General features: G+C 43.8%; 1 protein-coding gene across 3 annotated transcripts; it reads right to left on the bottom strand.

Moving 5' to 3' along the window:
* Positions 1 to 353: 353 nt before the first annotated feature.
* Positions 354 to 12,096, bottom strand: osgn1 (oxidative stress induced growth inhibitor 1). 3 transcript variants are annotated; one of them, XM_062409082.1, is made up of 8 exons: positions 11,949 to 12,096; positions 7,337 to 7,399; positions 6,059 to 6,195; positions 5,769 to 5,960; positions 4,870 to 4,961; positions 4,229 to 4,428; positions 3,793 to 4,136; positions 354 to 3,466 (listed from the first exon to the last, which is right to left on the bottom strand). In XM_062409082.1, the coding sequence occupies exons 2-8, from the start codon at positions 7,392 to 7,394 to the stop codon at positions 2,897 to 2,899; spliced, it is 1,593 nt and encodes a 530-aa protein (XP_062265066.1). In that variant the 5' UTR covers positions 7,395 to 7,399; positions 11,949 to 12,096; the 3' UTR covers positions 354 to 2,896. The 3 variants fall into 3 exon arrangements, with proteins under 3 accessions (XP_062265066.1, XP_062265068.1, XP_062265067.1); XM_062409084.1 differs by having other exon boundaries at positions 11,953 to 12,096; XM_062409083.1 differs by lacking the exon at positions 11,949 to 12,096 and adding an exon at positions 10,719 to 11,244.
* Positions 12,097 to 14,626: the final 2,530 nt, after the last annotated feature.

The raw sequence follows: 14,626 nt of genomic DNA, 5'->3' as shown, positions 1-14,626 counted from the left end.
TAAATACTTTTTGTTATTATCTCCTATTATTTGTGAAATGTGGGGGAAACAAGGTCTAGAATCTGATGGAAGTAATGTTTTGTGATGAAGCTTATTTCTCAGCTCACTCCAACATGTCCCTCCGTCATTCTGGAGCGGAAGAAGAGAGGGAATCTGTTGTTCAATTCCTTCAGTATCTTATAAACAGTAACCTAAGCTTAGTGAGTGGATAATGGTAGAGATACTATTGTTGTGATGTTATTGTAACACTAGAAGACAGATTTTGTGGCTGTTAAAGCACAATATGTCAAATTAAACCCTACAGATCTGTGTCGGTCAATGAAAAGCTATCGACCAAAAAGACAAACACAACATTTGATGGATCTTTCTGTTTAATAGAAACTCAGTTGTATATTGAGACAAGTAGATTATTGTCAGTATAAATCAGACCATTCATACAAACAAGGCGTTTACAAACAAGTCGTGTCAATAAAGATGGACATGAGTTTGACCTGATAACATCAGAGACATGGAGGACGCTCCGAGGCAGCTGAGAGACGTAAGGCACCTCAGGCTCCTCCGGGTCAGAGGTCACCATCAGTGTTCAGGCATCAGGAGCCGTCAGGAGGAAAGAAAAGGCCCAAGACGAGTGTTAACTCTTCAAATGACCAGTGGCAGGAGTGTGAGAGATGTTCATGTGGGATTAATGGAAACTGCAACTCTGACTGAAGTTAAACCAAAACGATATTTGATGTCTGATGTAAAAATAAGCTGAATATTTTTATTATTTTTGTGAAAAATGCAAAATATCGTGTATCTACAGGTGTTGTGAATGATATAAAAAAGAAAATGATCAGCTGACTAATTCATAATTAAGCAATAGTTAGTTGCATCTTTAGTTCTCTGTATAATTTACATAGTTTTACAGTAGAGGACAAAATATAAGAATGAATCTTTTGTTTTAAAATTTTTACTTTTAACTTCTGTAGCCTATACTGAAGGTGTTTTTGTATATACATGTTTGTATATTGTGTTATATTGAAGTTTGTATTCTCTTCATTGTAGTGAGTGGCACACACAGGGTCTGGAAGTAGAATAAGAGCTGGACCCACAAACATGATAATAAAACTTGGTCCATCGACTCATCACAAGTTGTCATTACAGCGTCGAGCGCTTCAACTCGTCTCCTTCGCCGAATCTTTTTATTTCAATCAAAATTATTGAGAACGATAAAAAAAAAAAGGGGAATCTCATTAGCTCAGCATTTCATGAGCCTTTTTTTTTTTTTTTTACCGGATCATCTAAACTTGAATAAACACAGTGGAAGGCGCATGTTGAGGAAGCAAAGTAAAAATAATGATAAAAATCATCTTTCTTTATGGGACCTCTTTAAAAACCCTCCTGTTGTCATTTCAAGTTACAGAAGTGGTTTTATGCCTCATGAGGAAATAACATTAAAGTCCACAGGGCGACAGAAACAGTGCTGGTTGTTATCTGGTCTTTCTCTCACTTAACAGCTGCAGATTCAACAATTTGAGTGAATAAAAAAAAAAAATATATATATATATATATATATATATCTATCTATGTATATATACGTATATTTCTCTTTTGTTAAGTATAAAATATTTGTTATGGAGATTTACAAAGATATCAGGTAGAATTTCAGGCTGAGTTACATGATCAAATGACGCATGGAAAAATAGAACAGTTCAGATTCACTACACAGAAAATCCATAATATACAAACATTCACATAATAACTATGATATAAAGACGCAGGAATTCATTATTAGTCGGTTCGTGAGGACACAAGCTGATGATGATGAAACTTGTTAAATAAAAAAGAAGTTTGGCTGAACGGTTCAACTTCGACCTGGAAGTAGCTGCAGTGATCAAGGACATTTCAGAGATAAGAAGCTGATATGTTAAAAGATCATTTCTACTTGGTTTCTTTTCTCTTTTCTTCTTCTCTTCTACCTTTTCTCTCCATTTCCATTCCCCCCCTCCGTCTTGTTACTATCTCTCATTTTCTCTGCCACAGGATCAACCTGTAAATAAAGATGGACGACACCTCTCTGCATCCTCCCAGAGATATAGTTCACATATCCCAGGTACAGGGGGCGCCATATTGCGCTTTTGATGTCATTTGGGGGCCTCAGCTTGATGGTGGTGTAGACCCACGATTACACGCGTGCTCGACCAATCACGAGTCAGCCTCAGCTGTCAATCAAGACTTACACTAACTATGCACTGGAGGAGGTGTGAGTTTATGACCTACACTGCATCCAGCCACTAGGGGGTGATCAAGATGTTTGGGGTTTATAGTTTGAGAGCTGTCATGTCATCCATCTGTATAAACAGCCTATGATTTAAACCATGAGTAATCCACGGCTATGGAAGCTTTAAATCCTAACAGTGAGATATTTAGTCATGATTTTAAGGAAGTTTCTCATTAGAATAACTTGCTGTTAACCCTCAGGAGCAGAAATGTGTTTAAAACACAGAACAGATATAAATAACAGAAGCCAGGAAGAATCTCGGCTGTTTGTTTACACAGGATTAAACATGTCTAAGAGTCATTTTAAGGCAAAATCCTGATTAATAACCAAATAACCAAATCCTCCCACATGTGATGTGTCTCCCCTCCGTCACGTCTTCATTACAGTGTCTCCGTCTCGCTGCCCTTTCACCGCTCCAGCCTTCTGTGTGATTATAACCTTCAGGATTCCTCAGGTTTGGCGGTTTTTCTTTTAGCCAAACCAGATCTACAGTAGATCTGAGGGGATGCCAGAGTCCAGCTGCAGAGTCTCTTGTCTGGCAGCTTATCGATGTCCCTACTCTGTGATTAGTGGAAGATGTGACCTGTGTCTTTAGTTTGCTTCGGTCCATTTCTCCGCTCGGCCCTTGGCATCCTGCTACGAGTCCACAGCACAGGCCCTAGCCTCTATCTGCGTGGTCGTCTGTCTGTCCAGCCATTTGTCCATCAATGTGTCTGTGGCCAAGTCCCCACCCTCCCCCACCTCCTTGTGTCTCTTGGCGAGGTCGCTAGCGATAGCCAGCGCTCCTCCCTTCAGGAACCTCACAAAGTTCTCTCCAACCAGCGGCCCCATGGCGTACATGCCGGGCCCCTCGGCTGCGACCACCTTGCTCGTGAACGGGTCCACCTCGATCGGGTTCCTCCGGCAGGTGATCGGCTCTTTGGTGTTGACGCCGAGTTGACGCCCGTTGTCTTCCAGAAAGGAGAGGTTGGGATGGGCGCCGATAAGAACCAGAGCCTTGGAGACCTGGACCACTGTCCGCTGGCCGGACTCGGACTCCAGGATGCACTTTCGGTCGGGTCTGAACGCCACGACCCGGTGACACGGGAAGCTCAGGTATCCCGAGTAGGAGGAGGGGGGCGAGGAAGGGGTGGAGTCGGTGTTCTGGGCGTGGTCCTGTGGGGGAGGAGTCGGCTGGTGCTGCTGCTGAGTCATCATCTGGTGAACCTGGACGCCAAAGGACACAAAAGCAGAGTTTTCATCCGAATCATCCCTCAAATGAATTAGTCAGCAGGTTAATTAAAAACTATTATTTGGATTATAAATTCACTTTTTATGTAATTTACAAGCTCGTGGCTTCTCTGAGGGATTTATAAAAACAGGTTGGGTTCCATGACTTTATGATTTTTAATATTTTGTTTTGTACTACACCCAAAAGTATTCACTTTACTGTCACATACCGAAAAGAAAGGCTTTAAATACACACATGGAAACAGCAGACGTTTCACAGAAATCACAAAACCCTCCTCAGCTTCAGGGTTCTCTCTCCTCACCTTGTGGTATTCTGGGTAGAGGACTTTGGGCAGCTGGTTGAAGATGAGACCCGGGTCCGTGACCGAGCGCCTGAAGGCGTGGTAGACGGGCGTGTTGAGATGGTGAGTGGCCAGCACAGCGTCAGCCGCCGTGAGACCCGCCCCCACCACCAGCACGGCGTCCGACGTCTGGTCCAGCTCGCCACTCGAGATGGCCGCCTCCAGCTCCCAGAAGGAGTGGCAGACAAACGGCAGGGACTCGCCCTCCACCCCCAGTCGGGCCGGTATGTCGTGGGTCCCCGTCGCCAGAACCACGTTGTGGGCCAAGAGCGAGAAAGGAACCTCGTCCGAAACAGAGGAACCGTCTAACAGGAGGAGACAGACGAAGGTGGGACTGTAGCTTTTTCTTTCACTTTCACACTTTGACATGAATCAGCAGAGATCGAACTCAGCGTACCTCCCAGCTCCTCCCCCTCGCGGCGCTGCAGTCCCGTCACTCTCCAGTAGGACGGCGCCCCCTCCTGGCTGCTGAGCTGCCTGGTCACCGAGCTGACGGTGGTCCCGCAGGCGAAGCTCTGCTCCAGGGACATCTGGGAAACGTAGTGTTGATAGTAGGAGGCGATCTCTGCTGGGGTGGCGCGGTCGTTACGAACGTTTCTGGAATAAAAGGAACCGAAAAGACAGTTTTGTTTAAATACAACACAGGAAAACGTTATTTATTATCATTGTTTCCAAAATAACACAAATTATATAAGAACTTAAAGAGTGTGTAGTAAAACTACTAATTGAAAATAAGAAGTGAACAGGAAGAGTCTGATTTAATCACTCCTTGTCATTGTATGTAAATCAAAGGTGTTTCACCCTGTTGTAAATAATGAAATACTAATTAAGACCAAACTTTGCAGCTCAGTGTGACGAGAGCTTCCTTAAATGATGGAAACCATTTTTTGGGAGAACCTATTAGCCGTGTGACTCGGGGCCGCAAGCCCAAACGAGGAAGTGGAAGTGAAAACAATCTTCTCTGATTAAAGGTGACGAGGCTGTGAGGTCACATGGGCCGAGGGAACAGAGCTCCACGTTGTTCGTGGACGGACCAACCTGCGCTTCTCTCTCATCCAGTCCTTCAGCTTGAGTCCGGGAAGCTCCATCCAGTTAGCCAGGCTCAGAGTTAGCATGGAGCCCTCCATCGCCTGGGAACAACACACACACACACACACAGTGTTAGGCTTAATGACAGACACCTTGTGCACTCTGCATTCACCTGAGAAAGAAAAACAGAGCTTGTTGAACACATTAGCATCAGGGTGTGGATCACAAGGCCTCACGGGACTTGTTATCGTGACTTCAGACGTAACGTGTGAGTCTAAGCTCAGGCTGCAGTGTCGCACTGAAGAGAAGAGAGTTCAATGAGAGCTCAACCTGGTGAGTCGGCAAGGCATTGGAAACCAGTGGAATCACTGAACTGGGTGGCATGTGTTTTCCGCAGCCGTCCCAAAGACTGTGAAGTTCTCCGGGGCTTTTAAATGCATTTTTATTCCATTTCATTAAATTATGATCAATATAATTTTATTCCTTTTCTGTATTTCGCGTTGGTTAACTGCAGTTTTAAAATATTTTATATAATCAAACTTGACTTCACCACAACGTCTATATATATATATATATATATATATAAATAATACAAACAAAATTGTGGAATAAAATATTTGATATATTTGAAATATTAAAATAAAGAAATATAATGTTGAGTTCCAGCATAATGAGCTGATTGTATTCCAGCTCTGTGCTGTCATCTGATCATTTGTGTGTTTTTACAAGTGCAAAGTTCCATCTATGTGATGCTCTAATCTGATTGGATGACCCAAAAATACATCAATAAGTTATTTAGTTAAAAAACCTCTCTGCCGACCTGATCTCATTGGTTTTCACTTGCATCCCAGCAGATGACATAAGAATCATCAATAATCTGTGTACAATCTAGAATTCCAGCTACGTACATGCCAGGCTCCACCAGGTGGACCCTTCCCCAGCACCAGGTGAGGGATGGCCCGCTCGGGCTCGAACCTCCACTCCAGAGGAGACGTGTAGTCCAGGCCGAAGTCGCTGTCCGGCAGCAGCAGCGAATCAAAGAGCACGGCCATGGGATTGGTCGACCGGCCCTCCAACCCCTCACACAGGTACTCCAGGTCCTAGAGGAAGAGACGGTGAGATGCACTGTTGTACTTTCACTCTTATAGAATGACCGGCTGCATGTGTGTGTGTGTGTGTGTGTGTGTGTGTGTGTTACCTGCTCCAGCAGCGACAGGTGAGGCTGCTCTCCCAGCTTGCTGTGCAGCAGGGGGTTGGGGTGCGATGCCCCAGGCGACAGGTAGGGGGTGTAACCCGACAGCAGGTATGACAGACAGATGCCTGACGGACCATTACCTGGGAAACACAGACAAACAGACAGGGGGGGTGAGTGCAGCCGAGCAATTTCCTTTGGTTTCTAAGTGCACTGATAATCCACATAATGCTGTGACGGTGGAGTCATTGTGTGCGTATTGTGCGTCTCTAATTGGTTGCTATGCTTCCAAGTGGCGTTTGTTTGTCGTCCGTCTTATCAATGTATTTAAAGCTGTCAAACCGTCAAAGAGAAGAAAGCCCAGCGACTGTCATCACAGACTCACACAGGTTTAAAACCCGCTGGACAACCAGACAATGACTCGGCAAGAACACACTCACACACACACAGACACACAGCACAGTAAAATATCTCATTTGCCTAAAATATCTCATTTGCCTGCAAGTGATGAGTAATGTTTTCAAACAAAGCCTCGTCTTCACAGAGCAGAGAACTCACACCGTGCTGTTGCGTCTATAAGAAAACAGGAACTCTTAAAAGAAGCAGATTTATTCTAATAAAGTAAAAAGGCCTAACAAACACTTTCTGCCTCGCTCCAAAGTCCCTTCACAGGTTTTGCCCTGAAAAGACAGAACGAATAGAGAGAGAGAGTCGTGACTGCACCTTTAACAAATCACCGGGGAACAGAAATATGTTGCTTTTTTTTTTAATCTTTGTATATCTGTGGCTGGCGATAAGGATCTGATAACATCCCTGACTCCTGCACTTCCTGCCGAGGCTGGAGAACAACTCTTTCTAAAGTCCTGGTCGGAACATGTCTGGAGGTTCTGACTCTAACGTTTGTGTTCTCACATTAACACAAACATCCAGACTTCAGTGAGCGTCTGAAAGCAGCAGAAGTAGAAATTGTGTTTTGCTGCTCAGATCCTACAACACTGTAAAAAGACGATTCTGGGATGTAACTTAATAAACAAGCCTCCTGCTTGATTCACAGTTTCCTGACCGAGCATGTGAGTTCAGGTGCTCGTGAGAAAACAGGAAAAACGGACTTGAAAAGAGTCTTGTGCCGTTTCACCGTGAAGTAATCATAACACACGTTACATGGCAACAGCAATAAGCACAGCTGCGCCTCTGAGGTTTCCTGTGACATCACCAACGTTGTGAAGTGTGTGTGTGCGTGTGTGTGTGTGTCTGTGTGTGTGTGTGTGTGTGTGTGTGTCTTACCAATTATCACCACAGGCACAATCTCTCCGGAGAGAACTTCTTTATCATCGAGATCCATTTTGACTGAAAAGAGAAAAACTTCATTATTATTTTAACTCTGCAACATCTGAGTCGGCTCTATAATCAGCACTTTTAACTAAAGGCCAAATTATACTCGTGTTGCACGGACGCACGCATGCACGCAAGACACGCAAGACACGCAACACGCCCCTTTCGAGCCCTCTGGCGGCTTGCGTGCCTCCGCCAATTCTTGTAACTATACGACAAAACGACGCGAGCCTCACGCAGCCCGCAAGGCTTGTGATTGGTCGGCTTACTACATCCCGTCCGGAGTCTAGTTTCCGGTTTCATGCCCCACAATACGCGGAAATCACGGAAGATTTAGAAGAACGAATATGGACCAAATAGAAGAGCACTTGGCAGAAGAGATCCGAAAGTATGACCACTTGTATAACCTGTCACTGACTGGCCGATTTGTCCGCGAGAAATAAGCTATGAGGAGCCGGAGTGGCGATGTAAATAAACATTCGACGAAGAAGAAGACGTCTCTTCTTTGTGTGTTTTGTTTTCGAAAAAAAAAGTTACTCCGCCTAGTGTTCTGGCGGTGGATTGCGTTGCGACACGCGCAACCCGTTTAGGAAGCATAAACCAAAACGGATCCGTCGATGCAGCTGCGTGGCCTTCCGAGGTTGCAGTCGCAGGACTATAATTAGGCCTTAAGAATGAGAGTCAAGGTGATTTAGTTAATCATTGCCGAGTCATGTCAGTGGTCACAATGGTCAGTCAGTATATTTCCACTGTAGCACACACACACACACACACACACACACACACACACACACACACACACACACACAGATACACACTTCCTCTTGGCCTGAAAGCTCAACAAAGCAAAGCAACATGACCTTAAACAGACACACAGATACGTTGGTAACACACACACGCACACGCATGCACACACGCACACAGGAAGAATTGAAAGAGGAAGATCTTTTTAAAAATTCACAGATATAGAAAAATATAGTTTTTCATATTGAATTTCTTCTTGACTCCTTCATTTTCACCGACTGTGGTAGATGATTAACTTCAGTTTATTTAAAGACTGCGAACAACACCGAGTGTGTTCAAGAGTCAGTTATGTCACATGGGGAATATGTGTAAGTTGAGGATTTGCTGAGTCATTCCTCACAGGACAGGACACGGGTGTTGAAAGATTTCTGTTTCAGCAACAAATTACTTTCAGATAAATGTCTTGATACTTTAACCGACTGCAGCTTTTCTTAATCTGACGTCTTTTGAAAATAACTTGGTTTTGACCTCGACTCAACAAACAGACTGTGTGACAGCCGAGGAGTCTGATCTGCAGTAACCCGGCTCTGCCACACAATACAGGTTCTCTCAGATGATCACAGGACGCCGGCGGCCGTCAGATCATATTTCACAGGCTGCATGTGTACAAACAAACACCAGTGCTCTCCTACAGTCACGAAACCGATGCATCTGCACAGTCACACAACATCAGCAGCTGGATTCAACATCTGGAGGTGGACGGAGCTCCAGGATGTGAAAGCTTCACAGAGAGACATGCACGACTAGTACAACTTTTATCATACAGAATAAACTGTTTAATATATGTATATGTTTTATTTCTACATTCGTGTTCCACATGCTCGGTTGTATTTGTGTTTTGTTTATATTTATAGTTATTTCTAATAGTTTTAAAGGTTAAACTTTGACACCTCGGCCGAAATGCAGCAACTAGTGAAAGTGTTGGAGGCGGCAGGCGGTTTGAACTCATTCACAAGTTCAAGGGCGGTGCTGAGAAGCTGGGAGCGGTGGACAACCTGCACAGTCATGCTTACACAGGAAGAAGGGGATAGGGACTGAGAGGACAAAAGGAGGAGAAGGAGGAGAAGAGGGAGAAGAGGGAGTGTTGGTGGAGAGGAAGACTGACGGGGAAAGAATGAGGATAGAGAAGAAAAAAGTGGAAAGAATGAAGTGGAACGAGTGAGAGATTTTGGGACGAGTGCAGATGGTTACATAAGGACAGAGCTGGCACAGAGCCCGGCCCTCTAGTTCACACAGACACACACACACACACACACACACACACACACACACACACACAGACACACACAGACTGTACACAGCGACATGCAGACCCACTAGCCTACATGTGGAGCGGCTTTCACTCTCTGGCAGAAAACTCTGAAGTGTTTTCCAGGAACCAGCAGCAATCACCTGATTTACAGTAAAGACCCCACCTCATTACTGCTGAGTCACTTGAGCCCATTGTTTTCTGCTCCGTGTTTATTATTGGAAAATGGAGGAATGGAGCCATTGCTTTTTTTTTTTAAATCATGAAACTTGGTGAAAATCCCAAACTAGGGCTCGGGAAATAACCCAAAATGTCTCAGACCAACATTTATGACCTTTAACTGACCTCATTTTACTGCAGTCTGTTCATTAGGTTAATAATCCCCCCCCCCCCCCCCCCCCCCGGTGCGTGCATTTAGGGGCTTTATGTTTCTGACAGGACCTTGATAACACGGCTCAAGACACGAGTTACACAACCACTCGTCTTCTTCAGCTTCAAATCCTAAGAGCTGTCACTTTGCTGCACTTTGAGTTTTCTTGGAGACTGAAGTCTGTCTTCTTGTTTTCACCACAAAACAAACACGAATACACACAAATACTGACTTTTCATCTCCATCCATTGAGCCAGTCACAGATGAGCGGCTCAGTTAGTCACAATATATAATAATAATAATAATAATGCTGGAGGCTACTTCCTCAGTTTGGAACAACCGGTCCCGGTGCCCGTTCCACCGGTTTTTTGGAACCTCGTATTTAAATACCACCTGCTGGAATGTTTTCAGAAAGTATTTATTCTCCTGTCCATTGCGTTAACTTTTTATTCACCTGATGCAGACAATTGTGTTACTCTACTCAACCGACGGCATCATATCTGCTCACAACCGCACAGCCAAACCGGCCCCTCCCCTCAGATTCACTTGTGATCTCTGTAAACAATTTATTACCTGTCATTAAAACCAATAAATGTCTCGACAATAGTGACACAGCACTTCTGCCCCCGGCGTGCGTGTCGGCACTTTGTGAGTTCAGCCTCTATCATTGCAACACAATCACAACACTCACATGTAATAACTCAACTTCCTCTGTTTTGAAAAATCCTTCCTTTTACTTTGGGAGCGAATTTAAAAGTATCACATAATAAGTAAGTTTCATTTATCATTAGAATTTAGAATTTGAATAAACAGGTGCTGCTGTTATTGTTAAGGATATATTAACAACAGTTATTATCATTATTAGAAGTGTTCTTCAGCTCCCCCCCCCCCCTCCCTCCCCTCCACCTCACCTCTCCTCTCCAATTCTCTCGGATGCAGCTCACCTTCAAGCCTTGAGTTTGGCAGATTGTTTGTTTTTTTCCCAGCTAGAAGTCATCATATAGATATAGAAGAGAAGGGGTGGAGCCTGACTGAGGGACCGAGGACACACCTACACCTGCTCCCTACACCCATTAAACCCTACAAGCTGTCAATCACACAGTCTCCACGCCCAAATTCATCCAGGGCTATTTGACTGTAAACAAGATGATCATTTACTAAATGATTATCGAGCTGCAAAGATCTCAAGTTCTGGCGTTAGCGTCCCTTCGTCAATGAATGGCCGACTCTTAAAAACCTGACTATAAGATCAGAGTGAAGATGAGACCCTGGTTGTTGTTTCTCCGATGCTAACGTGGTGAAGCTCTCTATCCAGGTGCCAGCAGCACAGACACACACAGCTCTTTAGTTTCAGCTCTTTTTCATTGGAGCTCCCACCTGACTCCACACGGCACCTGCTCCTTCTCCTCCCTGACCTCCTCCTCCTCCTCCTCCTCCTCCTGCAGCCGCCCGGCCAGACGGTTAATGACATTTTAATTCTCTTCTAATCGAGAACGGCTGCTGGAATCTGTACAGCAGTCTATGGAATTAATAGAAATATGATGATGTGTGGTCTGAAACATGAAGCTTTAAAGCACTAAGCTGACCATTCATTATTAAGTTAATGTCTTACAGTTATTTCCTGAGTGTAGTTTGAAAGTAGATGTGCCTTACCATATGATTATTACTCACTGGTGTAAGTTTATGCACAAATGAGCTGAACCTTCACGAAATGTTAAAAATGCTACTTTCAAAATAAAGCATGCTTAATTAATATTAACTCCCACAAAGCACAAGATTAACTCCAGTGTGAATTGTGGTGTTTTGCATTAACTGTACTTTTATTTGTGATCCAAGCAAAAAGCTCAGCGACACAAAAGATGAAATAATGGATAATTTTTGTGTTGATGATGTAATTACACTTTAATATGATTATTGTTCCAATCAACCCAATGTAAAAGTGAAGTCATTATAAATAAAGTTTGATATGAGACTCAAGGTTGAATGGGGGTGGGTGGGGGTTCCAGTCACCATCCCCCCGCCCCCCTCCTCATCCTCGGTTGACCTCCATGACGCATGTGCGGCAGGGATGTGCGCGGTGCCGCAGCGTGCACGCTCGCGGCGCCTTGTTACATATGATAGACTGGATGAAGGTTACTCACGCACACGCGCACACACAAGTCTCTTCCTCCTGCGTCTCTGCGTCTCTGCGTCTCTTCGTCTCTTTGTCGCAGAGTCTCACGCGCTCATGTCGCTTTGTTCTCTCCTCGCGTGAGAATGTGATTCCGGGATGTGTGCGCGTGTCACGTAGAGCTCGAGCTGCCGCCCTCAGCCGCGCGCTATCAGGCTTTATACTGCGGCGCTTCGGCCCAGCCTCCGACCAATCAGCGGCCGACCCACCACCAGCATGCCTCGCCCCTCCTGGCCCCGTGTTGTAAAACGAAAGGATCGTCTATGGCGGCGAGATGCTGGAGACACGAGTGCGGCCGAAGATAAGGAAGCCGAGAGCCCAGTTGTTGCATTGCAGTCGTTAGGGCAGGGTTCGAACCTGTACAGGCAGGGGCCCCAGACTCCCAGGGGCCCCACACACGGCAGATTCCCTCCATTTAATTGATGTCTGCATTATCTTATCACAAATGTGTATGTGTATGCAATTATAGATTTTATCTATATAAATGTATTATTACATAATTTATTTCATTACATTTTCTTATTTTATTGTAATCAAAGTATCTATCTATCTATCTATCTATCTATCTATCTATCTATCTATCTATCTATAGATCTATCCTGTCAATTAGTCGAGACGGTCATAGGTCTATAAAAGGTAATATTATATTAAAAAAAAATTCTAATTTAGTAAGAGGACATATAAACATAAAACAGATATGCAAACAGAGTGAGGCCTCTTGACTTTCTCCTCCTCTCTGACGTCCTGAGGCAGAGCCCTGAACAGCAGGAGTTTGGTCAATGTGTCCAGAAACCCCTTTCTGTGACCTTAGCAGAATAATGTTTTACCTTTATTTCTTAATAGCATTTTTTTCACTGTTGCTGGGAGAGGTGAAAGTAAAAATACTCTGGTCCAGGTTAAACGATCTCAACATCTGTCCGATAGAATACAATGACATGAGGTACAAAAACTCATGTTCCCCAGAGGACGCACCACTGGGCTTGGTGATCCTCTGCACGTGGTTCCAGAATAATTCGAAAATCTGACATTTCTGTGAAATATCCTGATGTCGACTCAATGGACTGACACTGAATTTGATTACAAATAAAACACTCATGTTCTCCAGAGGATGAACCTTAATGATTTTGACGATCTTCTGCATGTTGGTCCAGAGCAATCAGCTGATGAGAGTTTCCAGGTTTGCAGTAAAATATCTCAACGTCGGTTTAATGTGGCATTTCATTTATTAAGGTCATTCATTCTCTCCGGCGGATGAACCCAGCTCCCTGGGGTGATCTCCTGTCTTCTCATCTCAGACAAACAGCAGATTTACATATTTCGGTTTTCAGGAAAACGTCTCAACAACTTCTGGATGGAACGTTGTAGAATTAGTGACATGTATTCATGTTCCCCACAGGAGGATTTCAGATAAATGAAATGATGCCTTTTCATCATCAGGTTTATAATGTAGTACTTTTGTTTCTATACCTGTGAAATTAACTTCCCCATTGTTATTTATTCAACAGGGACAGTCAACACCAATAAAAATGGGTGTATTATTCACATCTTGTTTTTGTGAATCATAATACTATTATTTATTTGTCATTTGTACAAAATTTGAAGCGACCTAGTGCGTTTGCATTAAAAAGTTACATAAGAAGGTTGAAGGTCATGTGATCGAAGGTTGTAGTTATGTTGTATTTAATTTGTCTATGTATTTGTATTATTATCCTTACACTCAAGTATTGCATTTTACTCATTATTACTATCTGATGCCTATTTTTGACTCTTGTTGCAAATTTGGATTCTTATGACCTGGATATGATTATTACAGTTTAAATATCACATCACAATGGAAAATAGTATTGTTTGTTTATTTTCATAAACAAAAGTCATATTTTAGCTTCTGTCCCCTTATCATCTTGATTTGGACATTGTCCTCCTGATGTCCCAGTTTCATTTAACACAACTCTGAAATCTCAGCGGCTCTGGTTTCTGGCTCTTTCCATCATGACGTAACGAACGTCTCATCGGCTCACCGCTGCGTTGCTTCTCTCATCGCTCACCTTTCTCATTGGCCAAAGTCTCGGCAGTGACTCTCAGGGAGCCAATCAGTGGGGAGAGCTTACAGACTGGATCTATGTGCAGGAGGTGAGCGAGCTTCAGCATGACGACACCGCGAGGGGGTTACATGTTCCCAGTCTGAGACGTGAGAGGAGAGATCTGCTTTTCAGGGAACTGTTATTTATTAACTAGATTCTCGATCATTTTTCTTTTTAGCATGAAAATAAACTTTAACTACATAAATAAAATTTTTGACCTCGTCCTGCAAGTAGAAGCATGGATGTTCTCAATGTCCTGCAGCCTTCTCTGTGTGTGATAGTAAACCGTCTGATGCTTAGTGCAGGTTCAAACCGACCCTGCAAAGTTACCACACAGGTGATTATGTAAACTTTCATCACGACCATAAATCAGGATTATTAAGGAATGGAACTCATCTTTGTTCCTGTGTATAACTCATGTCACTGTCTTTGCAGAAGCTCCGTGTTGATCCAGTTTGTCAGGTCTGACTCGGCCTCATGTGTCACATATATAAAGATTCTTCTCTCCTCTGAACACGTGCCGACTCACATGTCACATGTAGGAAATTACAGGTTTACATCGGACGAT

This window comes from Platichthys flesus, chromosome 2, assembly GCF_949316205.1.
Source record: "Platichthys flesus chromosome 2, fPlaFle2.1, whole genome shotgun sequence".
NCBI classification, from domain to species: Eukaryota; Metazoa; Chordata; class Actinopteri; order Pleuronectiformes; family Pleuronectidae; genus Platichthys; species Platichthys flesus.
The sequence above is the reverse complement of the archived record's forward strand: the minus strand, read 5'-3'. Positions and strand labels throughout refer to the sequence as shown.

Coding starts and splice junctions, on each gene's coding strand:
- osgn1 (XM_062409082.1), bottom strand. CDS start 7,394: ATGGATCTCGATGATAAAGAAGTTCTCTCCGGAGAGATTGTGCCTGTG. Junction 4,962..5,768: donor CACCTGGTGGAGCCTGGCAT/GTACGTAGCTGG, acceptor TGTTGTTCCCAG/GCGATGGAGGGCTCCATGCT. Junction 4,137..4,228: donor CGAGGGGGAGGAGCTGGGAG/GTACGCTGAGTT, acceptor TCCTCCTGTTAG/ACGGTTCCTCTGTTTCGGAC.